The 22,381-nt window shown below is 57.5% G+C and overlaps 5 protein-coding genes across 5 annotated transcripts; 1 reads left to right on the forward strand and 4 right to left on the reverse strand.

The window, feature by feature from the left end:
- Window positions 1-521: 521 nt before the first annotated feature.
- On the reverse strand, window positions 522-4,772 carry GGTG_09630 (hypothetical protein; the record flags this gene model as incomplete). The annotated part of the gene is made up of 3 exons (XM_009227485.1): window positions 2,135-4,772; window positions 1,298-1,873; window positions 522-1,108 (listed from the first exon to the last, which is right to left on the reverse strand). The coding sequence occupies exons 1-3, from the start codon at window positions 2,952-2,954 to the stop codon at window positions 522-524; spliced, it is 1,983 nt and encodes a 660-aa protein (XP_009225749.1). The 5' UTR covers window positions 2,955-4,772.
- A 2,802-nt stretch (window positions 4,773-7,574) lies between these two features.
- Window positions 7,575-7,847, reverse strand: GGTG_09631 (hypothetical protein; the record flags this gene model as incomplete). Its single annotated transcript, XM_009227486.1, has 1 exon — window positions 7,575-7,847. The coding sequence occupies one exon, from the start codon at window positions 7,845-7,847 to the stop codon at window positions 7,575-7,577; it is 273 nt and encodes a 90-aa protein (XP_009225750.1).
- Window positions 7,848-10,930: 3,083 nt separating this feature from the next.
- On the reverse strand, window positions 10,931-12,321 carry GGTG_09632 (proteasome component C5). The gene is made up of 2 exons (XM_009227487.1): window positions 11,896-12,321; window positions 10,931-11,797 (listed from the first exon to the last, which is right to left on the reverse strand). The coding sequence occupies exons 1-2, from the start codon at window positions 12,000-12,002 to the stop codon at window positions 11,110-11,112; spliced, it is 795 nt and encodes a 264-aa protein (XP_009225751.1). The 5' UTR covers window positions 12,003-12,321; the 3' UTR covers window positions 10,931-11,109.
- Window positions 12,322-12,480: 159 nt separating this feature from the next.
- On the forward strand, window positions 12,481-19,059 carry GGTG_09633 (phosphatidylinositol 4-kinase). The gene is made up of 3 exons (XM_009227488.1): window positions 12,481-12,943; window positions 13,017-16,931; window positions 17,009-19,059. The coding sequence occupies exons 1-3, from the start codon at window positions 12,767-12,769 to the stop codon at window positions 18,698-18,700; spliced, it is 5,784 nt and encodes a 1,927-aa protein (XP_009225752.1). The 5' UTR covers window positions 12,481-12,766; the 3' UTR covers window positions 18,701-19,059.
- Window positions 19,060-19,265: 206 nt separating this feature from the next.
- On the reverse strand, window positions 19,266-22,371 carry GGTG_09634 (cation efflux family protein). The gene is made up of 7 exons (XM_009227489.1): window positions 20,829-22,371; window positions 20,650-20,748; window positions 20,450-20,508; window positions 20,162-20,308; window positions 19,970-20,058; window positions 19,770-19,822; window positions 19,266-19,641 (listed from the first exon to the last, which is right to left on the reverse strand). The coding sequence occupies exons 1-7, from the start codon at window positions 21,914-21,916 to the stop codon at window positions 19,527-19,529; spliced, it is 1,650 nt and encodes a 549-aa protein (XP_009225753.1). The 5' UTR covers window positions 21,917-22,371; the 3' UTR covers window positions 19,266-19,526.
- Between the last annotated feature and the right edge of the window lie 10 nt (window positions 22,372-22,381).

Raw genomic sequence — 22,381 nt, forward strand, 5'->3', positions numbered from 1 at the left:
TCTTCGGCAGACAAAGACCAACAGTGTGGTGAGGAGCTTGTTAGAGCTTATTGCGTGGCCACAAATGGCGCATCTGCTCACCCATGTGTATATAGCTTAGCGCTGCGCTTCCACAGAATAGGTAGGTAGTTACTAGGTAGGCACATGGGTGTTTAGGTTGGACATGCGTCCAAGGCGAAGAAACGGCTCATTCCTCCAAAACCAACGCCGTATGTGGCGCTCCAAAAACCATTAATCGAATAGATTCCTGACCTTCGTCTTTCTCCGCCATGTGACAGATACCAGGCCGTTGTCGTCGTCATACCAAGGTTGGTACAATACGCGCAGCATATTTACCAACACATAGTAGTAACATGTCCGAGTGACTCGCAGATTTTTCAGCCAGCCTAGGCCATGGGCCTCCTCGCCGCCCTTACTCCTCTTCGGCTTGTATTAGATCCTTTCCATGAGTGAAAAGAAAGAAACAGACCATCGGCCCACCGGTGTCCCAGAGTGACTATAGCGGGGGAGCAGTTAGGTCCTCATTGTTGATAGGCCGGTCGTGCTGGTGGGTACCCCGATGCCATGCGTATCTGCTGCTGTCTCGTGCCTAATCTGGCAGCAGCAACAGACGGACTCTGCACCCCAGGCGAGAACAAGCCAATGAGCTTCCTGCCGACCGACGGCTCCAGTTCTGTACCATCGCGTGCAATCTTGATTTCCTTGTTGGAGTTCCACGGGTTTCTCAGCCCTCTGGTGCGGTAGAAGGGCAGCCGCGCTGTGCTCACCCACTCCAGGTGAAATGGTTTACCCCAAGCCTTGGTGTCGGCGGGCTCGCCACCAGCGCTCTTGACGTTTATAGGCTGGTATTCCTCGTCTTCGGCGTCCTCACCTGTCTCGGCTTCCCAGAATATCGTCCCTCTCTCCGAGTCATCCATAATGCTGCCCATGGGCATGAACTCGTTCGCTTCCGTCGGGATGGCCTTCGGGAGGCCCACATCGATTACTGACTGCGACTTGGGTCCGAATTCGATAGCTGCGGCAGGATCCTCGTTGATCTGGGACGTCATACGCGCGTATCCGAAATACTCTCCAGATTTGTTGGCCGAGAAAATGAGATAAACCCTTTCTGCCACCTGCGGTTTGCCAAGGCACGAGGGTTAGCCGTGCGCTGTTTCGGTTTAAACTGACTGGTTGCCTCATGAGTTGGAAATTTTGTAGAAAAATAAGGAAAAAGGAAGGATAGGAATATGATGACGATGATGGAGATGATGAAAATGGAGAACAGAGAGAGATATACGACAGCGGAAATGAGTACTCGCCTGGAAAGCATTGTTCAGGGCCTTTTCGTTGTGTGATTGCGTCGCCCAAATACCCGTCTTGATGCTCTGCTCCAAGTCTTCCACAGTCAAGCTCTTCAGGATGAAATATTTGTCCTTTTGAGGTTGCGATGCGTTTCCTGTCGCCGCCGCCGGCCCAGTAGGCTCCGCGGATGCCAAGGGATCCGGGGTCGCCCCAGCAACCTCTGAGAGATCCAGACCGGGTGTAGCCGCAGCCATGGATGGACCGGAAGAGAGCCCATCACCCGTCTTATCCTGAGACGACAGCGACTGGGGAGTGGAGGCCGAAGGGGCAGTGGGAGCGGTGATTCCTGAAGCCCCTTCGACAGTGTTCTTCCGCAGGCGACTCACGAGTCTCACAGACTGGAACTTGGAGTCATGGATCTTCTGTTGTGCCGTCACGCACGCAGGCTCGTCCTTGTAGTTGGCGAAAGCACAGTTGCTCTTGGAGATCAAAAATAGGGATTCGAGGCCCGGCGCCTCCTTGCAGACGTGGTATACGAGGCTCATGAGTTCGGTTTGCGGGGGTAAGTTGCCGATCCAGATGGCGTGACCTTTTGGGGCATTTTGTTAGTATTCTCGGCAAGCACACCACGTGTATGGCGGAGACACGGTCGGACGAGATTTATGGATGGGGACGTGAGAGATGCTCACCACTCTGCCTGGGCTTTCTAGGCGGACCACGGACTACACTGGAGTGAGGATCAGGTTTGGCACCTGTGGGGTTGATTTGGTCAGCCGATATTTTTACTCACTCGTGACACCCTGCGCAGGTATACCGGCGAGCCAACAAGAAGAATGAGGATACTGCGCACCTTCAGGCTGAGCAGGTGGCTGAGAGGCTTTCGTGGCAGTACTCTGCTCTACAGTCCGCTTCTGCGCAATCCGGGCACTGCTATGCTGGGGTCCTGACTGGAGATAGTTCGCAGATGGCATAGGGTTCTGCATCATCGGTGCATGGTTTGCAAATTGGCCCCCGTGGTGATAGTAGTACTGTGGATGGACAGCCTGTTGCGGGTAATAGGCTGCGTTGGCCCGAGCCGGCATACCATCCTGTTGCTGATGCTGGTGCAGATGCTGCTGTTGGTGCTGCTGCCGGTGCTGCTGCTGCTGCTGCTGCTGTGGATGCTGCTGCGGATGCTGCTGGTGTTGAGCCGCTGGGGGTGGTGGTCCGTAGTATGGCTGTATATGGCCGTTTTGATGCATATAGTACGGAGGGCCTGGCGGAGGGCTCATGGGAGTAGGGCCCATATAGGGTGACATGTGCGGCATAGGTTGGGCTCCTGCGCCAGGCGCCGGCGGGCTGAACCGCTGCCCAGGTCGGAAGTTTGCGTGTGGTAGTGAGTGCATCATAGCGGACATGCCGTAGGGACCCGGCTGTCCGCGTCCAGGGCTTTGCGTTTGTGTAGTCATGTCGTACTGGGATGCAAAAGCATGCTGGTGTTGCTGATGCTGATGGTGGTGTGGGTGTGGGTTTCCGTACTGTTGATGTAGAAATTGGGCCGCGAGGGCAGATTCCGAAGCCGGTAGCGAGTATGCCACCTTTCCCTGGACCTCCGCGTGGCGTATATCCGTGGTGGCCGCCGAAAACTCGTCTGCTGGGCCTAGGGTGGGTGTATTATCACTCATTGGCATAGGGGCTGTCTTGTTGGAGAGCTAGTTGGAACAAGGAAAGGGCGAGACGGCAGCAAGGAAAGTGGCGGTGATGTGGCGGCTCCAAGAGTCTAGCGAACGTCCGGGATCGGTCCAGAGAGCGAAATAAAAAGGGCACAGGGGAGGAATGGTGTGAGTTTGGGGGAGGGCTCAAATGAAAGCGCGCGAAATTGCTGTGGGTGCACAAGGGAAGAAGGAGTAAAATAATATACGGCGTCCAAAACCCTTTGGCCGCGTGCACAGGGGGGAATAGCAACGTTTGCGGTTAGGAGCCGGCGCGGCGGTTCCTAGGAACCCGTGGCCTGAGAAGAGCAAGCGTTTCCGGGCAGACCTTCGCCGTGAGGTGGCAGTATACGGCTAGGCGTGGCCGGCTCTGACAGGCTGTGAGTGATGCCAGAGATTAATAATGGGCGAGCGAGGTTTACCTGAAGAACCCCCGGCGGATATCGCCTCTGAGCGGACTGTTGTGTGGGACCCGGGCTTGCGAATTCCCTTTGATCCTCCAGACTCTTTCCTTACGGGTAATCGGCTGACGCCGTCACCCAATCTCGACGCAGAGAACCCTCCGACCAGGGAGGGGGGTTTATGGGGCCTGGCACGGAGGAGTGAAGTGGGCTTTCAAGGGTGGAGGAGCGTGTACCAGCTGGCGCTGGCTGGGTGATGCTAGGTCTAAAGGTGTGTGCTGTCTAGGTTGTTGTGCCGGTGGAGAAGGTGGTTGGATAGCCCTGTGGAAATCGAGTCTCGGGAGACCATGCGGGTTGGACGCAATGTCCCGGGGGATATTGTGGCTGATGCGCAAGCGGTCAACCCCGGAGGATGCTTGTCGCAGGGCGGTGCGGCGTCCCGAGAGATAATAACTGGCTGGCTACCGGCCGCTGTGCACCGAGTCGAATCGGGTTCGCCACAGCGGCTCAGGCCACGTCTTTCTTTTCGTAACTGCTTGTCCGGTTGACCAGGGAAGAGTCTCCCAGAACAACTTCGCACACTAGAAGGCGCGGTTGCTTTCTCGCGTGCCAGGTGCAGCCCGGCAAGTCCCCAATGCCAAGTTTGTAGAGCACCCACTCAGCCAAGGGGGGAAAATGCTAGAGGGCGACGTATATGATGGGTCTGGCACGCGGCCTGCCCGAGGCTAACACCGTATATGATGGCGGGCGGTAGTCGATGTGGCTTGTGAGGAACTAGGCTGACGAGGATGAGCCCCTTGTCCGCGATCAGGGTGGCGACGAAGAGCCACAGAGCCTGCAAGAGGGCAGACCAGGTCTAGTTCTGTACGGCTCGGGGAGACGTAACGAGGGTGGTCTGATTGATGTACACCCGCCCGCGTCCCGGGGCCCTTTTGTGCCCAACAACAGCAAAGGTAACCACCAGCGTCTTGGAGGAGGCGTGTATACTGTATAAGTGGCGAAGCAGGGCGCAGATAAACAAAGGGGAAGGCATGGAGCGTGGAAAGTGACAGGGCTGGGAGCGAGACTACTGCAAGCCGATCAGAGTGCCGAGAGGTGTGTGAAAATCCTTTCCTACTTTTGACGTTCCATGGGTAGGTGGGAAGAAAAAAGACGTCGGAAAACATCGTGGGGCTAGACAGCATGGAGAAGATAGACGAGAGCAGGGGTGGCCCGGGTAGATGCCGGATCATGTCTGCCCTGCCCCGACCCCCTGCTTGCCCTGGCTTCTCTTTGCATGCTAGGTGGCTAGGTAAGGCACGCCGGGGAGAACATGCTGCCACTTGACGTATATAGTATGCACGTATGTGACATTACACGTCGAGCTTGAGTTCGCCATCAGGACCGATGCTTGCCGAGTGCTCTGCCCTTGTGCATGCACGGTAACCGGTTTACTCTTGCCGGCCACCCCTGGCACCTGTCCCGAAAGGTGTGGGATACACACGACTTCCATGGTTTTGCCTTGGTGCGTCGGTGCCTTCCTTGCTTGCGGCTTCGCGTGGAAGGTTCGGTGGTTCCGCTTGGGACCACGGGGGTGGAGGCGGGTCCAGTGTGCAGGGAGCGCAGGCTAGCCAAGGGGGGCGACGTCTGAGAAGGAGGAGGAGGAGAGTGGCATGCGCCCACGCACGCCAATATCCCAGGCAGCCGGTTCGTCCTGGCAGACGGAAGAGGGAGAGTCATGGGAAGGACATGGGCGGTTTGCGCCACGGCCACTCGGCCAACAACAGAACTGGGGAGGCCACTGCGCTGCCCTCGTGCGGGTTTGTGGTGGGTGGCCTAGCTCCAGATCCGAGGGGTCCAAACAGCACAGCGCCGCTATGCGCACACAGCAGCAGCCAGCCCCGCAGGTGCAGGATGGACCCCTGTTGATGCACACGAGGGTGCGGATGGGGCGAGCGTACCTAGCTCTCCAGCACAGCAGCCGCGAGCAGACGGGTGCTGCTGAGCGGTGGGTTGGGGGAAGGGGTGTGCCGAAGGTGCAGTGGGTAGAGGATGGAGGGGTGGGCATAGCGACCAGCCTGCGCACATGGGTTCCTTGGGCACCTTGGTATACGTAGTGGCAGGTAGCTCTCGAAGTCGTGTCAGGTGTTCCTTGTCAACGATGGCCGAGGCAAGAGCCGGTCAATTTGCAGAGCAGTTGGTGAGCATGGTGAGGCAGTGTGGGTAAACGCAGGTCATTCATTTCCGTCTCCAAGCTTTCAAACCACTCGCGGTTTTGCCACCGCCAAAAGGTTAAGCCACCGGGAGGCTTGCACGGCGGGGGAGGGAGCACGGTGTTCTGTCAGCCAGCAAGGGTCGCACATGCTTCCGTTGCGGGTTACAGACAGCCAGACCCACGGTCTCGGTCGGCGCCACACGCATCCATGTCTAGTCGTGCAGTAGCTCGGTGCCTAAGGTGCGAAGCCAGGGTCACCAGCGTACCGGGTACTCCTCCCTCGCGTCCTGCACTGGTGGACACTTGAGTACCAGATACTGCGGGCGACACCCCAAGCAATAGAAGTGGATGGGTGGGAGGGGGAGGTGCCACCTAACGGGCGCCTTCCTGGGGCTACCGACCCAGAGGCCCCAGCTGACCCCCGCACATCCTCGCACAAGACTGACGTCATTGAAGCGGCCATATCTGTCGGGGTGCCTTTTTTGGCGATGGTGGTGTCTTCCCGGTGGTAGCTTCCTTGGAACGCTGCTGATCGCGTCTATCGACAGCCGTGTACTCGCGTTTCCGCGGCGGCCAAGACCTCGCCACGGCCTCCAACATGCAGCGCATGTACATACGTGCCCAAGCCGCTTTCGCCAGAACGCCTAGGGCCGTTCGGATGCTGCCCCCTAGGCACCTGTCAACATTCAGTATCCCTGCGCGTTTCTGGTTGGTTGCTTGGTTATGTGGGAGATTTGCCGCTCTCGACGCCATGCCGGTTTGCGGCGGGTAACTAGAGGTTTGCTGCGGGACTGATTAAACTTTAGCTCGCCGCCAGGGCATCCGAGGAACTCTGTAAGAATACAGTACGAAGGGGACGCGTGAAAGGAGGGGGACACTGGGGCGGGAGAAACAGAGTGCCATGGACCTGACAGCCCCACCGAACTTGGCGGCAACGAGATCTGACGCAGGGCCTCGTTCGATGACGGCCGGGGCATTGATCTTTTCCGCCCTCCTTTTTTTCTCTATTCTTTTTTTTCTTTCTTTTCCTTCCTTACTGCCGCCGATCGAATCAAGCTTGGCTTCCCTTGCCTAGGGCGGGGTGACGACGACCTCCGTCGATCAATCAGGGTTCTGCATGCTTCAGTCATGATGAAATAGTGCCTGCTTTCCTTGCACCAAACTGCCACACCCTTTAACTCGCGAGCCCCCCATTTCAACACCCGCCTGTTGCTGGTGGACATTCCCCCCGGCAGTATAGGTCATGGTTACTGCTCTTAACGGGCGGATACCACGGGACGTTCAAAGCTCCATTCCTGTTTTCATGATCGAATTGCCTGCCGCTCAGCGCAGCAACCTATCTCCAAACAGCGGTCTTGGCATGGATAAGACGGAATAAGGCAGGTCTTGGAGTCGCCGGTGGATATGCGGACGAAGACCTTGGGACATGACATGTGCGTGTGGACGCGATGTGATGCACATTACATCGCCGGTGGACTTACATACGTGCCACCCGTCTCCATCATATCAGGCCGTTGGAGAAGATCCATCGCGAAAAAAAGGGGTCCAACTGTTGTGCATCCGATTTGCCAATCCAAAAAGCATGCCCCCACAGGGGTCCAACGCTGATTTTTTTTATCCCCGCCCTGCCTTCTCGATGTGGTTTTCAGCCTCTATCCCACCCCTCTTTCGCAGGTTGGTCAGGTTCTCTGAAGCTTCGTTCTACGTGTTAGCGCTGCAAAGCGTTCGCCACCTCACTTCCTGAGCATCAATAGCCTTGGACCAAGGGGTTCACCCTTGCATTTCGTGTGAGTTTTTGCTCAGGCCCGGCTAATTCCCGATTACTGATCCGCAACGAAGCATGCTAGGTCGACTGTTGAGCCAGAGTGTGCACACCGCTAAAATAGGTGGCAGGCTGGTAGCCAAGAGGAATAAGGACAAAAGCACACAAAAAGGGGGCGTTCTATGTCTAGGGAGGTGTCCAGGTAGCTTAATGCCGGCGTGTTTTTCTTTTCTTTTCTTTTCTCAGATAGGTATGCACAACGTGCTGCCGGGTAAGCCCAACCCGAGCGCCTTGCCCTCTGCCGTTGACCGGTGCGGTCTTTGCAGCGGTCTCCCAGCCAGTCGTGAGGGACCACGCGCGCCCAACCACCTGCTGGCCGTCGGGCCTTCCCTGCTCGGCCTGCCTGTGGCTTGCCTTGTTCCAAGGCTGTAGCCCCTGCCCGCCTGTCCCGATTCGACTGAAGCGCCGCCGTCGCCGGCGTGCAGGGCGCGGGTCAGCGCCCGCAGCGCGAACATTGGCAAATACCAGTTCCCCACCCTAAGGCACGTCACTGCTCAAACCTCCCATACTATCCCGGACCTTTCTCTCCGGGACCCTGCTTCTTGGCACCTCGCTTCGCCCAAAGCGTGATTGGGTATGCCCTTGTGTGGAATGACATGGCCTTTTTTCTTTTTCTTTTTCTTTTTCGCTTGTTGATTTTTTGCTCTTTCCGATGCGAAAGATCAAAAGAAGTCATTTTATCCCCTGCTCCTCAACAACTGGAAATACCTACCTACCTAGGTAGGTACATCCAAGTACTTGTTGGGCGTGTTGAGGGCCTTATTCTTCGCTGTGCAAGTGCCATCGGCCTGGGTACCACTCAAGCGTGCCTTGTATCCCTTCAAGTACGGTTAACCCAGCCGCTGATCTCGCGTGCGTCAGCCAATAAAAACGCTTGTTTTTTCGGTACTTCTGCGTGCGCCTTATTTAGCCCGTGATAGAAGTACCAGCACAAGTCATTGCTACAAGGCGCACTGCAAAAGTTACGTAGAGCGAGTTCCGACGTGCCCCTGCAAATCCGTACCTCCAAGTCACAACAGCAAACAGGGGTGCCTTTGCCGATTACCTTCCTATCCGGGCGAATTGGGGTTTAACGGCGCTCGAAGGGATAGCGCTCAAGTCCATTACGTATTGCGCTTGTTGGACGCGCTCACCAATCGGCTTAGAGTAGCGCCGAAAGTAGACCTAAAATAAGTGTCTGCCCAGGTTCTCGGAGGCTGGCGTAGGCCCAGCGGGAGGGACAGCTAGCGAGCCACACCACCACAGCCGGGCAATCATACTTCACTTTCCCCTTTTTGGTCTTGGCGAGCTTTTTTTTTCTTGCCCCCCTCCCCACACACACGCAATCGCCACATCTGGGAGAGGGGAGGGGAGGGGATGGGAGAAAAGTCTGGGCCCACGTCGATCGTTTCTTGTTTTGATGCTTGAGAAGTCGCCTCCATGACCACTGGGCCACAGTTGCTGCCCTTGGCGGCTCCTTGCTGAGCGCAAACCGTACCTGTGGCTGTGACGCCTCACAGAAGCCACGCAAGCCTCGGGCGGCATGTCACGTCTGGCTGCTGGATGTGGCAATCGATCATCCGGGACGCATTGAAACGATCATCTGTGAGCTTATGGGAATATCAGCTAGTTGTGTTGGGAAATCAACAAACGTTTGGGTCAACACCCCTCACATTTCGCCACTCTTCTCTCCCACATTTTCCCTCTTTTTTCCCCACTTCTTCTCACTAATTGCTTCTTTAGCACAAGCCCCTTCTTCACTTCTGCCGTGGCGGATATCGTATGGCGGCAGGTGGTAGGTTAATACGTTGATGCGATACGACCTTGACGCTGAATGTCGGCGGTGTATGCACAGGAGCTGCAGGACGATCCTCGTGCCACATGAGGAACCTTGGCATCGAAGCTACATAGGCGTCTTATTGGGCCTTTTGTTGTATTAGCCAAATCAAAAAAAAAAACCCACGCTTTGCTACAATCTCCGCTTTTGTGAAGAGGAGGAGAAACCTGTCAGCCAGGACCCCTGGAGCCCGAGCCCGAGCCCGAGCCTGAGTGCCCGCCGATTTGGGTGTTATTTTTGTCGGCAGGCCGTTTGGGCGCAACGTTTGAGGAAAGCACCGGTGAGCCCGAGGCTTCCCTTGGGCTGTGTTTTGGCGCAACACGAAGAGGCCCGTCGTGATCGGCCCCGACCTGGCAGGACTCTGGGAGGCCGTCGGAACTCCCCCTACCTCGGGACTAGTAGCCAGCAGCCCCTATCCGATGCCCACAGGTGTGTGTGGCAGTTGAGCGTGATGCGGACGCGTTGCCTAGCGTCAATTTGCCACAGCGGCTCCTACCGAGATGAGCGCCAGCGCCGTCTGACTGGGCTAACACAATACGGGTGACGGGACCGACTCTCGGTGCAGCGCCGCGGTGTCTAACTAGGCTGGCGAGAAGACACTAGTAGCTCTTTTCTCTCTCTTCGCAAAGTTTTGGAGAAGGAGGAATGGCAAGGACCGATGAAAGCAATGGAGGGCGCTTGCTTAGTAGCTGCATGAAATCAAACCAAGCGACCTGGAATTAGTAGATAGAGTGGCTGGCCTGGCACGTGCCTGGGTCGAGGTGAGAACCTGCACGGAAGAGCAGAGACTAGGCGTGCTAGGCAGGGCGAGACGGGTGATTGGCACCACTAGGATGCGGAGAGCGAGAGCTCTGGAAGAATCAAGACAGACATCACGATGGCCTGTGCAGGATGAAAAGACTAAGCCGTGATGGGTTGAGACTCTGGAGCAAGTAACTGGCCAATATTGAGTCTTTTCCGCGGTCCCGTCTTCCATCAATCTGTACCTACATCCACAACCAGGTACGGATATGTGGTCCAAAGAAAGTACGCGCTGAAAGCGGTGTCAGGAGGCTTCTACAGTCGCGGGCAGGTTGATGCCACGGCAGGATGGGTAGTGGCTCCTCCCTCTCGCGATCCTCGCCGTAAGTGTTTACTATCCCGATCGTGAACACTCCGCTCACCGATATTTGAACCACTAACGGCGCTCTGCGGCGGTAATTCCGCGGTGGTTATGGCCTGGCGCCTACTAGCCTGCATAGCGCCACTAGCTGGCTGCCCAACCGCACGGCATTGCAGAGCCTTGATCATTGGATTAGTCAAGAATAACTCTGGGGTTGAGCCCCAAGTCAGTCCTGTGGGGGGTCCCAGTGAAGGCTCCCGGCTGCAAAACGTCCCCATACGGGGGTAGCTATTTGCATGTTGCTCTGAGAAGAGTCATAGAGCTCTTGAACCTGTCAAGCACGTAGCCGCATAGTAGGTAACTAGCATAGAGAGAAACATGCACCCGGTCATGCAACTGGTACTCGGACTAACCCAAGGCTCTGTCCCAGTAGTGCTTGATGGCTGTGACATCTGGTAACATAGCGACCGTGGCTGCCTAACTACATATGCCCTAAGTGTCCGGCAGCTAGAACGACACGCATCTGGCCAAAGCTGTCTCAGCTGCGGGCTGGGGATTGGGTTCAACCCCAGCAGTGCTACGGCAATGATCACTACGCAAGTACGTATGCTTTAAAGACATGCAGTTTGCGACGCCAGCTCCCATTCAAAAGCAGAGGCCAGGACACCGAGTCATTGCTGACACTACAGGTGCCTTAGCCCCAGTTTCGTCTACCTTGGCCTGTGAGCACACTATACAGTCGAAGGTTGAACCAGATCGAGTTTCTGATTCCGCCAGGGCTCGCTCACGCTTCCCCCACTTAATCCTGCTTCAGAGGCAAGATAACCTCCTCAATGCCATCCTTGGTGATAATCATCATCTGCAGGCCGTCACCAACCTCGATGTGGCGCTCGACAGCGCCGTCAAAGGCATCCTTGACCAGGATCTCGACCTGATCGCGGGGAAGCGGAACACGCTCGCGCTCCTGCAGGTCATGGCCCTCGCCGCTCCCAGGGATGTACTGGTTCTTGAAGTTGACCTGGTTGTCTAGGAAGGGCATGATGAGGCTGGCGGCGGCACCGCCAGCGCGGCACTGCTCGCGCTCGTAGCTGCCGACGGGGTCGTAGCTGTAGACGGCGCCCTTGCCCTCCTCGTCGAGCCCGGCCAGGATGGCGTGGGTGTAGTAGGGGAAGAAGCGCTTCTGGTACAGGATGGTGGAAAGGCGCTTGGCGCAGGCCTTTGCGCTCATGGGCTTGCCGTGGCGGTAGCGGTACATCTTGCAGATGGCGTCCAGCCTCTCCTTGAGCGCCTCGCCGTCGGCCGCGAAGCCGACCACCGACAGGACGAGGGTTGCGTCCTTCTGGTCCGACGTCGTGCCGCCGATTCTGAACACCTTTGGGTAGAAGCGCGTGTTGATGCTATAGCCCGAAGCCATGCGCGTGTCGCCCGCCATGATGGCGAAGTCGGCGCCGGCGATGGCCAGCGTCGAGCCACCATTGTCGGTGTACCTATGCGGGCGGTGTGTCAGGATGCTTGCGTTGAAGGAGGGGTGGTTTGGGGGCAGGGCATGGCGAGATCATCTCCCGACGAGGCGGGGGAGGCTTACGGGTCGAATCGATGTTGCCGGGTACCATCCAGGTTGTGGGCCCGCGGGGTTTCCGAGAAGGAGTAGTTGGGCCCGTTCATAACGGGGTTCTGGCTGAACATGGCCATGGTGATTTCGGTCCTTCGAGGAGGATGGATGGGGATATCGGAGCGATGCTGAGCGGAGCGGAGCGGAGCCGACGCGAGCTTGTTCGGAGCGGCGGGTAGAGAGCAGAGATGAGGGTGCCCGTGGGTATAGAGCAGGCTGGCAGCAGTCCGCTGGCCGTCAATGTTGCGGGGGCTTGTTTGGTCGGCGGATGGGCGGTAATGGTGGGCTCCGGGACCCGACGTTAAAGGTTGAAGTTGGGTGCGCGTCAAGCTTGCAGCCTTGCACCACAACCAGCAGCCTGTTGATGGCCGCTGCTGGCCCGCAATGCGCTGTCTGTGCTGCGACTGGCGGGGGTAGCAAGGGCAGCTTCAGATGACTCAGCAGGATCTGGGTACTGAGTGGACAACGTTGTGCAGGGATCCGCTGCACAGCGAATCGCGACGGTGACGACTGAGGTTGGCGGCGCATGGGCGTGCAGCGATCAGTGAGTGAGATGGAGATCAATTTAATCCAATGCCAACAACGCGCACCATCGTCGACACCGCCATCTTCGGTCTGGTCATGTCTCTTTGCAATATATAGACCCGCCGTGTGTAGCGTGTAGCCCTGGTAGCTAAAAGAGATCTCTCGAAAGCTTCTCAGCACCACACTCCTTTTTGGTCCCTTTCTCGTCCTGATTTTCTACCCCCTATTTCGCGCCTCCGCCCCGTCTTCTTCGTCTTGCGGTATCGGCGGTGACACGGCTGGGCACAAACCGCTCTGGCAACGTCCCTCCACCACAGCCATGGCGACCGATATCCGGCAGAGAGCCCTCGAGAAGATCGCGGCGCTCTCTGCGCAGAATCCGTCGACAGCCTTCGACAAGTCGGACCTGAACAGGCTGTGCAGGGCGTGCCCAACGCTTACCAGATCCAAGGAAAATGGCTATTCATCGAAACCTGCGCTGGGACGCGTCCCGATGGTGAGCACCCTACAGCGATCCCGCCGGCATCGTCACGGGCACACTTACTGACTGGGACGTCGTCCTCGACTAGACGATTCGCGAATATGAAGTCCTGCTCGCCCTCTGCAAGGCCGCACCCCTGGTCCAGACGGGACAGAGCGCTCTCAAGCTTGCCCGCCAGCTCATCCCCTATCTTCTCGAGTCGCACGCCCAGCTGTTCTCCCAGTCGCCATTCTTCCGCAAGATCGAGCCGTCCCCGACCGAGGCCCTTACCCTCCATGTCACTGCTGCGTTGCTCTCGCTTGGCGCCAACCACGATGGCGTCCAGGAGGCAGTCTCTGACACTATATGGACTTTCACCAATGCGTGCTTCCACGCCACCGAGAGCATCATGCCTAACCGAGGCGATGATGGAGAGGGCAACTTGGACGATGCCATCCGGACTGCGACCATAGCTCTGTCGCTTCTGGGCTTCCTTGATGCAGCCTCTGCCCAGGCCGAGTTTTGGAAGGCGGGTGGTCGCCTGTCTCTGATCCGTCGACTTCGCAAGTTGCTGTCCGAGCCCTTCCTGATCGCGGTCGAGACGGCCTTCTCAACCATCCGTAACTCGCACTCGCACGACCAGGCTGCCAAGGAGTGGAGGCGTCGCATGCGCCAATATGCCGAGGCCCGCCGGCCTCTTGGGGCCATGCTGCTGCAATGTAGCTTTATGCGGCTGCTAGTGGCGACGACGTCTCTGCTGGTGGTCGAGGTCGAGCCGTTGAGGGAGTACCACGTTCTGGATCTCCTCATGTCGGGCGAGGGCTTGCTGCGCCCCATGACGGCTAGGAGCGGCGAGGCCGACTTCCGGTCTGTCGAGGAGTACGCAAACGTTGCCATTGAGCAAATGAACTACTTCGAGGGCAGCGCCGACTTTATCCAGATGGGCTCATCGGCACAGCAGAATATTGCCTTTGGCGCACGGTCCGCTGCCCTCATCAGCTACCTGCTTTGCTCGAGGCTCAACGAGGATGCCGCCGATGTGGATCTGCTCATGTCGTGGCTGGAGGAGAGTCTTGCGGATCTTCTTCAGATGGCTAACGAGCAGCTGGTCTCCACCGCGCTTCGCTGCATGGCTCTGGTGTGCCGCATATCCCCGTCTCTGGCCGCCAACGTCAGCCGGCTGCTGCCGCGCTTCATCGTGCAAAGCGGTGCCAATGAGCGAACGATCGAGATTGCTTCCAAGTCGCTTGCCTTTGTCCTGCGACTGCTGTCTTCAGACGCTGTCATCACCACTTTGTATACCCTAGGAAATGTGTTGAGCCCGGGGAGCGACCATTCGCTTGCAAATGGGGTGAACGGCGATGGCGAGGCGGCTCCGGCCATGTACCAGGGCGGACACTCGACAGGGAGCGCTATATCCCTGCAGCTCACCGGAGAGGAGGAAACTTCGGCAGTGTACGGAAACGTTGTTCAGGCCATCTGCGGTATCGCCATCTCGTGCAACGACGAGAAAATCACCGCTCTTGCCCAGTCGATGATACTGCAGAAGATTGGCAAGATCAACTCGACTGTTGATGCCCAGATTGTGGCCGGGGCTGCGTCCCTGTCACTCAGTGGCGGTCAGCTGGAGTTCCGGTCACTTCTCAAGATGTACACAAGGATCTGCCACGAGGCCGTCGTTGAGCAAAAGGATGTGCTCCTTGCGGCCGTCATGAAGGCCCGCAACCACATCTCGGCCAACCTGCGCCGTGGGTCGCCCCTGTATGACATCTACTGGGACCATCTGATGGACGGCATCGTCACCCAGGGCGACACTAAGGAGTCGGACGTCCAGCTGGCCGCGCGTGAAATCGAGCAGCTGCTCCAGCCGCTTGCAGTATTCATGTCGGCAAACGATCTCGCAGTCGACGCCCACATGGAAGATGAAGGATCTGCGATGCTTCGGGATGCGTGGTTCAACATCGTTGTCCATGGCTTTTCTCCAGCATCCGATCGGGGTAAAAAGTACCTCGACGAGCTGCGCATCATGGCGATTCACTCGCCTCCTCTGGTGGCCGAGCAGCGCGGGGAGATGGTCGAGAGCGATATCGAGCTCAACCCTGTTCTGCGCAGGGGCATGAACAGCGAGCGGGAGTCGCAGCAGAAGAAACACCTCTCGGAGCTGCTCCCCTCAAAGGCCGCCGAGATCCGCAGCCTCAGCTACCGCAAGGTCATCTTCCTTCACGCCGCCTATTTGGTGGAGAGTCTGCGCGCCGAGTCTGGAGACTGCGCAGCCGCGCTGTCATATTTCCTGGAGCCAAGCATGCGCCGTGGCGATGTAAGCAGCATCATGGAGGCCATCACCGGCGCTGTTGTCGAGCGCTATCTTAAGAAGACGCTGAGCGGCACGCATCCCAGCTTCACGGCCCAGTACGCGGCCAAACAGCTGGTCGCCGTCTTCTGCAACTGCTGCCACCGAATCGAGCGAGTCCAGCAGGCCGCCTATTCCTGCGCCGACCGCATCATCAGCCAGGTCCCATCGACCCTATGCTGCCGGTCGTCTCTCTTCGCCCTCCTCGAGCTGCTGTCGCTGATGTGGTCCAGCTGCCTCGAGGCCGAGACGGATCTCTATGAGCCCCGGACGACGTTCAAGTCGGCTCGCGGGCACGTCACAGTCGAGTTGTCAGACGACTATGCCTTCCGACGGAAAACGCTAGACAACTTGTACAAGAGAGCCAAGGGCTGGGTCAGCACCGTCGTCAGCCTCGCGCCGGCTGACGTCAAGGGCCTGCTGCAGACGTACCTGTCCGACTTTGACGATGATGGAGCGTATGGGCACATCTCTCTGGGGCGGTCGTTTGCGCTAGAGCTCGGATCCTGCATCCCAACGACAGACCAGCGCCTCCAGTCGCTCAACAGGATCGGCGACTGCCACATAAACACGGCATCGGACTTTGTCGCCCAGTACACGACTCGCCAGGAGTACCGGTACGCCGAGACGCTGCCGGACCACAGCCTGGAGTGGCTCAGTTTCATGCGCATCGACAGGCGCTCGTCCCTCCTGCCTGTCAGCCCTGACGGTGATAGCAGCGACGCCGTCACGGCGCTCGCCCACATCGAGGCCAGGCTCAACGAGAAGAAGAACACGCCTCTGGGCGATGTTCGCGACATTTTGCGCCGCGCCGCCGCCCTTCTTTGCCGCAGCGAGCGGCCAGAGTGTGCGGTTGCCCACTGCCTCGTCAGCATCCCGTTTGCCATGTTCACAAAGCAGTCCATTAAGCTTGGAGTGTCTCTGTGGCTCGGCGTCATGAATGAGAATCCGATGCTGGAGCCTCGCTTGCTCAACGAGATTGCGCAGCAGTGGGAGCTGAGTCTTCAGAGAAGGCTCGGCCTCTTCAGTCCTGCCATCACCAACCCCGACCCCTTCCTCCTCAAGGAGGAGTTTGCCCCAAGCGACGCTGTCTTCATGGCAAAGCGGAAGCAGCTGGTACACAACCTGCTGTCTCCCCACACGCGGCTGCTCCAGTTCCTCAGCAGTCACTTCAACGCCACCCGTCTCGGCAGCGCCGACACCCAGAGGGTCTTCCTGCGCCTCCTGGACCTCACGCTAGACGCCATCACGTCTTCGACACCTCACCCCATGGCCCGCGACCTCAAGTTCCAGATAATCCTCTACGGCCTGCGCGTTCTGCGCACAAGCACCACCCTCAGTGCCATCGCCCAGTGGCGCCTGAAGGATAAGCTCCTGTCAGCCGCTCTCAGCTGGTTCAACGGCCCGCCCAGCTGGTCATTTGGCAGCAATGTCCTCCAGCTCAGGACCGAGATCAGACTTCTGTCGGATATCATGGGCGCGGTTAAGGCCGTGTCGTTCATAGGTGCCAACGCCGTGGGCAGTATCAAGTCGCTCCAGGCAAGGGAACAGCTGTTGCTGCTGTTGCTGGAGAGCGAACACACCAGGCTCCGGGTCTGGGTATACCCCTTGGGCGAGCCTGCCGCTGCCGCAGCGAATGCGGCAGTGAACTACCCATACAAAGGTGGCATCGAGGTGAGTTGCTTTTGTTCATGTTGCCGGTCTCTCCTATCACGCAGCCACTCGGGCTTGGGCTAATCAAAGAACTACAGAATGCCATTTTCCCGCTCATCCGCACTGCCTGGGAAGAGAACCCGTCGATTGCTGTTGGTCTGGTCTCTAGGTTCCAGAACAACCTCAGGATCCATAAGGAAGTCCGATGGCTACTGCTCAACTTCCCAAGCAAGGCCGTTTCCGACCCTGAGGCCATTGCCGTCTTGTTGGATGGCGGACTGCCTGTAGATGTCACCGTTCAGCTCAAGCATCTGCTCTACTGGGCTCCGGTGGCCCCCATAACGGCCGTGACGTACTTCCTGCCTGCGTTCCAGAACCACCCTCTGATTATGCAGTACGCCATGAGGGCGTTGGAGAGTCACCCTGTTGATGTCACCTTCTTCTACGTCCCCCAGATCGTGCAGACGCTGCGGCACGACGCTCTCGGGTACGTGGAGCGCTACATCCTCGAGACGGCGCAGTTCTCGCAGCTGTTTGCGCACCAGATCATCTGGAACATGAAGGCAAACGCCTACAAGGACGACGACTCGACGATCCCGGACGCTATCAAGCCCACGCTCGACAAGGTCATGACCAAGATGAACGAGAGCTTCAGCACGATAGACCGCGAGTTCTACGAGCGCGAATTCGCCTTCTTCGACGAAGTGACGGGCATCTCGGGCAAGCTCAAGCCGCTCATCAAGCGGTCCAAGGAGGAGAAGAAGCAGAAGATCGAGGAGGAGCTGCGCAACATCAAGGTCGAGGTCGGCGTCTACCTACCTAGCAACCCTGATGGTGTGGTCATTGGCATCGACCGCAAGTCGGGCAAGCCTCTGCAGAGCCACGCCAAGGCGCCTTACATGGCTACCTTCCGCATCAAGCGCAACAAGACGATTGACGCGACGGACAACCTGCTCGAAGAGTCGGCCAAGCCCAACGGATCCATGGCGACGGAGAACACGATCGAGGTCTGGCAGTCTGCCATCTTCAAGGTGGGCGACGACTGCCGGCAGGACGTGCTCGCGCTACAGATGATCGCGGCCTTCAGGGGCATCTTCCACAGTGTAGGGCTCGACGTGTACGTGTTTCCATACCGGGTCACGGCCACGGCGCCCGGGTGCGGCGTCATCGACGTGCTGCCTAACTCCATCAGCCGCGACATGCTGGGCCGCGAGGCGGTTAACGGGCTGTACGAGTACTTCACGTCAAAGTACGGCAATGAGGACTCGCTGCGGTTCCAGCAGGCGCGCAACAACTTTGTCAAGAGCATGGCGGCCTACTCCATCATCTCGTTCCTGCTCCAGTTCAAGGACCGGCACAACGGCAACATCATGGTGGACGACGCGGGCCACATCCTGCACATCGACTTTGGCTTCTGCTTCGACATCGCGCCAGGTGGCATCAAGTTCGAGCGCGCGCCCTTCAAGCTCACGTCGGAGATGATGGCCGTCATGGGCGGCTCGACCGACTCGCAGGCCTTCAAGAGCTTCGAGGAGCTGTGCGTCAAGGCGTTCCTCGCGTCGCGCCAGCACACGGAGAAGCTCTCGCAGATTGTGCTGCTCATGATGGACAGCGGCCTCCCGTGCTTCAAGCCCGAGAGCGTCAAGCACTTCAAGGACCGCTTCGTGCTCGACCGCACCGAGCGCGAGGCGGCCGACTTTGTCAAGGACCTGATCCGCAAGAGCCACGGCAGCTACTCGACCGGCTTCTACGACTCCTTCCAGCTCATGACCAACGGGATCCCGTACTAAGCTAGAGGGCTCTCTTTTTTTGTTCTATACTTCTTTTCCCTCGAGAGTTCTGCGTTTGTCCTACAGCTGCTTGGTTCTTTTTTCCCTCTACTTTTGCACGTCAAACCCATTTAAAGCCTCCTTTCCCCGGTTTATACCCCGCCGTCATAAATGCTCCCACGTTTCAAACTAGTTACTGCCATGTTCTTGGCATGGCCTGTGGCGGACCCCTTCTGGGGTTGAATGGTTGAAATATCCATCTAGATACAATATCATATGCTAATAATGTGCCGTAAACATAAGAGGCAAATATATATGGGGCTGTATCATCACGGCGCCAATTAAGCGTGCTTTGTACATGTGATGACACAGTGGCCGAACCCCATGGATGGAATGCAACCCTTCTCGACGGCGGAGCCAATCCACCTCCCAACGGCCGAGGTGGGCTGCGTGCAGGAAGGAACCGCCAGCGCTCGTCTTCAGGTTGCACACACAGGCAGCGGGGCAGTGCACAGATTCCTTCGCTTCATGCATCCATCGTATGTCATGGGGGGCGGTGCGAGGCTATAGCCTCCTGCAGGAGCAGACATTTCACACTACTTATAAATGGGTTTCATGAACAAAATAGAACGCCGAGCGAGCTACCAAAAAGACTTCTGAATGGGCGGCACCTTCATTGCACAAGAAAAGAAATCCCGATGATCCGGTCTACAGGGCGAGTGAAATCGCCACACAGGCATTATTTGCATGCTGCAGACCTCCATGGTCTGTCAAGCCCCATCTCGACCTTTTCTTTTCTTGCAGCAGGGTGTAGCATCCGAGGTGGACAGACGCGGATGCAGGCCACCTAAGAGTTGTGCTGCTGCTCCATGTGGGTGGGCAGGTTGTACGTGGCGTAGTCGGTGTGCACAAAGGCCCTGTCTACAATTGGCACCGACTCGAGCACGTATTGCAGACTCTCGCTGTGGGGTGGCATCAAAGTAGGTCAGCAGCTAGTTTCGTCGCGGCAGGGAGGCTGGGACAGCATCAAAGCATGGTGACGGGTAGAAAGGTGCGAGAGACGTGGGCGCAAGGGATAGTGGCAACTAACGCTAAATCGTGGCTGTCCTTTAGGGAGGTGCTGGCGTCTAGCACGATATCGACCTAAAAGTTTTCAGAAACGTCAGCGGGATCATGCAAGGGACGTAAAAGCAAAACACAGCCGTAGTCTGGCAGGGTGACCAAGGGCTCTAAATCACATGTTCTTGGTGGTCCTATCTCGTCCTCCGTTTCCTTTGTTTTGTGACGTACCTCGACGTTGAGCTTGTCGCCGGAATGATAAGCCTGAAGACCTTGGATCTGCTTGATGGTCTTGGCGAACCTCATGGTCAAGTAAAGCACTGCGTGTCGGAGAGGCGAGGAAACAGGTTAGGCCGCTGTGTCAGCAATATAGCGCAGGCGAGTGAACGCGTGGGTCAGGCTGCAGTCGGAGGGCTGCCTTACAGATGTTCCTCTGGTCTGCTGACGCAGAGAAGCCACAGAGGTTCTTGATGTGCTCGACAGAGGTCTGGGACCAGTTCACAACCACGACCAAAGACAGCAACAGGCCGCCGAGCGCATCCATCCACCAGATCCCAGCGAAGGAACCAACTAGAGACAAGCGTTCAGTGTTAGAAAGGGATGGGCCAACACTACGGTGCCGAGCATGTGTGTTCGGAAAAATGCCGTGCCAAGTCCATCAGAATCCGAAGAGAGGGAGAAAGTAAGAAGGCGTTAGGATCAATGACGTACTAATGGGGAAGGCAATGGAGCCAGCATTGAAGATCACGTCTGTGCTTGCGTCGGCGGCCCTATTTTAGCGCAGAGTCAGTTGGGAACTTTGGTCCAAGAGCCGGAGCAAACTCAATGCATGAAGATGATGCCACAAAGGAAGCAGGATCAGGGGTGAAAAGAGGCCGGCGAGGGGCGAGCCACGCAGCCGAGGTACTTACAACGCCTGGACACTCGAGTTCTTGACGAGCCTGCACCAGAACCAGCACAGGCCCTTGATAACGACAGTACTGAGCATGATGGAGATTGCCGGGATTCCTCTGCGATCCGAGTCTTGTTAGGTGGTTGCCTCTTGGTTTATCTTCGTCTTAGACTAGCCGGGTTCAGCAGGGACACATACAATTCAATAACTTCGTGGTCCGGAGAGGCGAGGTGCTGGATGGCTTCCATGGAGACCTGACAGAAAGAGGTAATCATGATGACGGAGAAAACAAGGACGCCAAGTGGCTCGAGCCTCCGGCGGCCAACGGGGTACGAGTACTGGTCCTGGTGGCTGATGAGCCAGGTAGTGAGCCAGACAATGACAGTGGACAAAAAGTCGAGGACGGCGTCGACTAAACTGGCGAGAACTGAGACAGAGGGCACAGAGATGATGACTGCGATCTTGCCGGCCAGGAGGAAGGCGTTGGCGGCGAAGTTGACGTAGATAGCCAGGGTGACTATGGGGGCTGAACTGTCCACATTGTCATCCTCGATAAAGGGGATATCGTGCTTTGGAAGAAGCGGCTGCTCCTCATCCGGCTCACGGTCGTCCAAGAGCGGTAGCGGTACCGTCCCTGTGTGGCGATAGATATCCTGGGGCGTCCGCTTCACCTTCTTGGCAGCCGATGCGATCGAGGCGGCGGCCGAGTCGGCCGACATGGAGGCCAGCTGCGTGCTGGTCGACCCTGTGGTCGGGGGAGTTGACGACTCCTCGGAAATGGTTTCGGGGATCTCGACGCCGCGGAAGGCCGAGGCGGGCATGTTGTTGTACTCGTTCAGCAGGTCGTGGGGTAGAGACGAGTCCAGGAGCCGGTCAATGTAGAGATATTGCTGGATGAGATAGTTGGTCCTCTCGTAGTATTCGCGGATGGGTTTCTTCATGGTCTTGAGGTCGGCGCCGGTCTTCCAGTACGATTCCCATTGGTATCGGGGGTTGTTCCTGCCGATGAGGCGCATGGAGCGCATGTGCGGGGTGTTGAGGAGTGCATTCATGCGACGGTCCTCGGCGCGGGCCCGCTGGTCCTCGACATCATCGTCCGAGGCGCGGTCAAAGGCAGCCTCATCGTCATCCCGCCAATGCAACAGCGACGTTGCTGAGCGGTTCTTGATCATGGAGGCCAGCGCCCCCGGACCTCTGGGGGATAGCGGGTATGGGGGGTCATCCTGCATCAAGAGAAAATGCGGCCGCTTGTATGAGGAGGGACCTTCAGCGCCTGGAGACGTCATGCTGGGCGACAGTTGGCTGCTACACGCCAACGATACCAATGTCAGCCACGACGAAGTAGAGCGCTGCCCGATGTGGAAAATCAGGTGCGGCAATAAAGGGATTCGGCGGTAGTGTGTCCCGGGCTGGGCTGCAAGGCTAGCACGCTTGGCTGAAGTGGCTGCCTAGGGTGCTGCGAGCTGGGTACGTCAGAGCCTTGTGACAGGTGCGGTGTCTAGAACCAGCTAGGCAAGCGAACGAAAGATTGAATGAGAAAGGAATGGGCCAAGACAAATAAAGAAAACAAGGAAAGACACGATCTCGATCTAATCTAGGCTGAGATCAGGGCAGGTTTCCTGCTTTTAGAACAGACCCAAAAAGAAGAAAGCCGCAGAGAAGGGTGCGGCTTTCTGAATCAAAACAAAGAAAGAAAGAAAAATCACAACATGGCTAAGCTGACCCTGGATTTCAAAAAAGCCGATCGCTGG

This window comes from Gaeumannomyces tritici (genome assembly GCF_000145635.1).
Source record: "Gaeumannomyces tritici R3-111a-1 unplaced genomic scaffold supercont2.5, whole genome shotgun sequence".
Lineage (NCBI taxonomy): Eukaryota > Fungi > Ascomycota > Sordariomycetes > Magnaporthales > Magnaporthaceae > Gaeumannomyces > Gaeumannomyces tritici.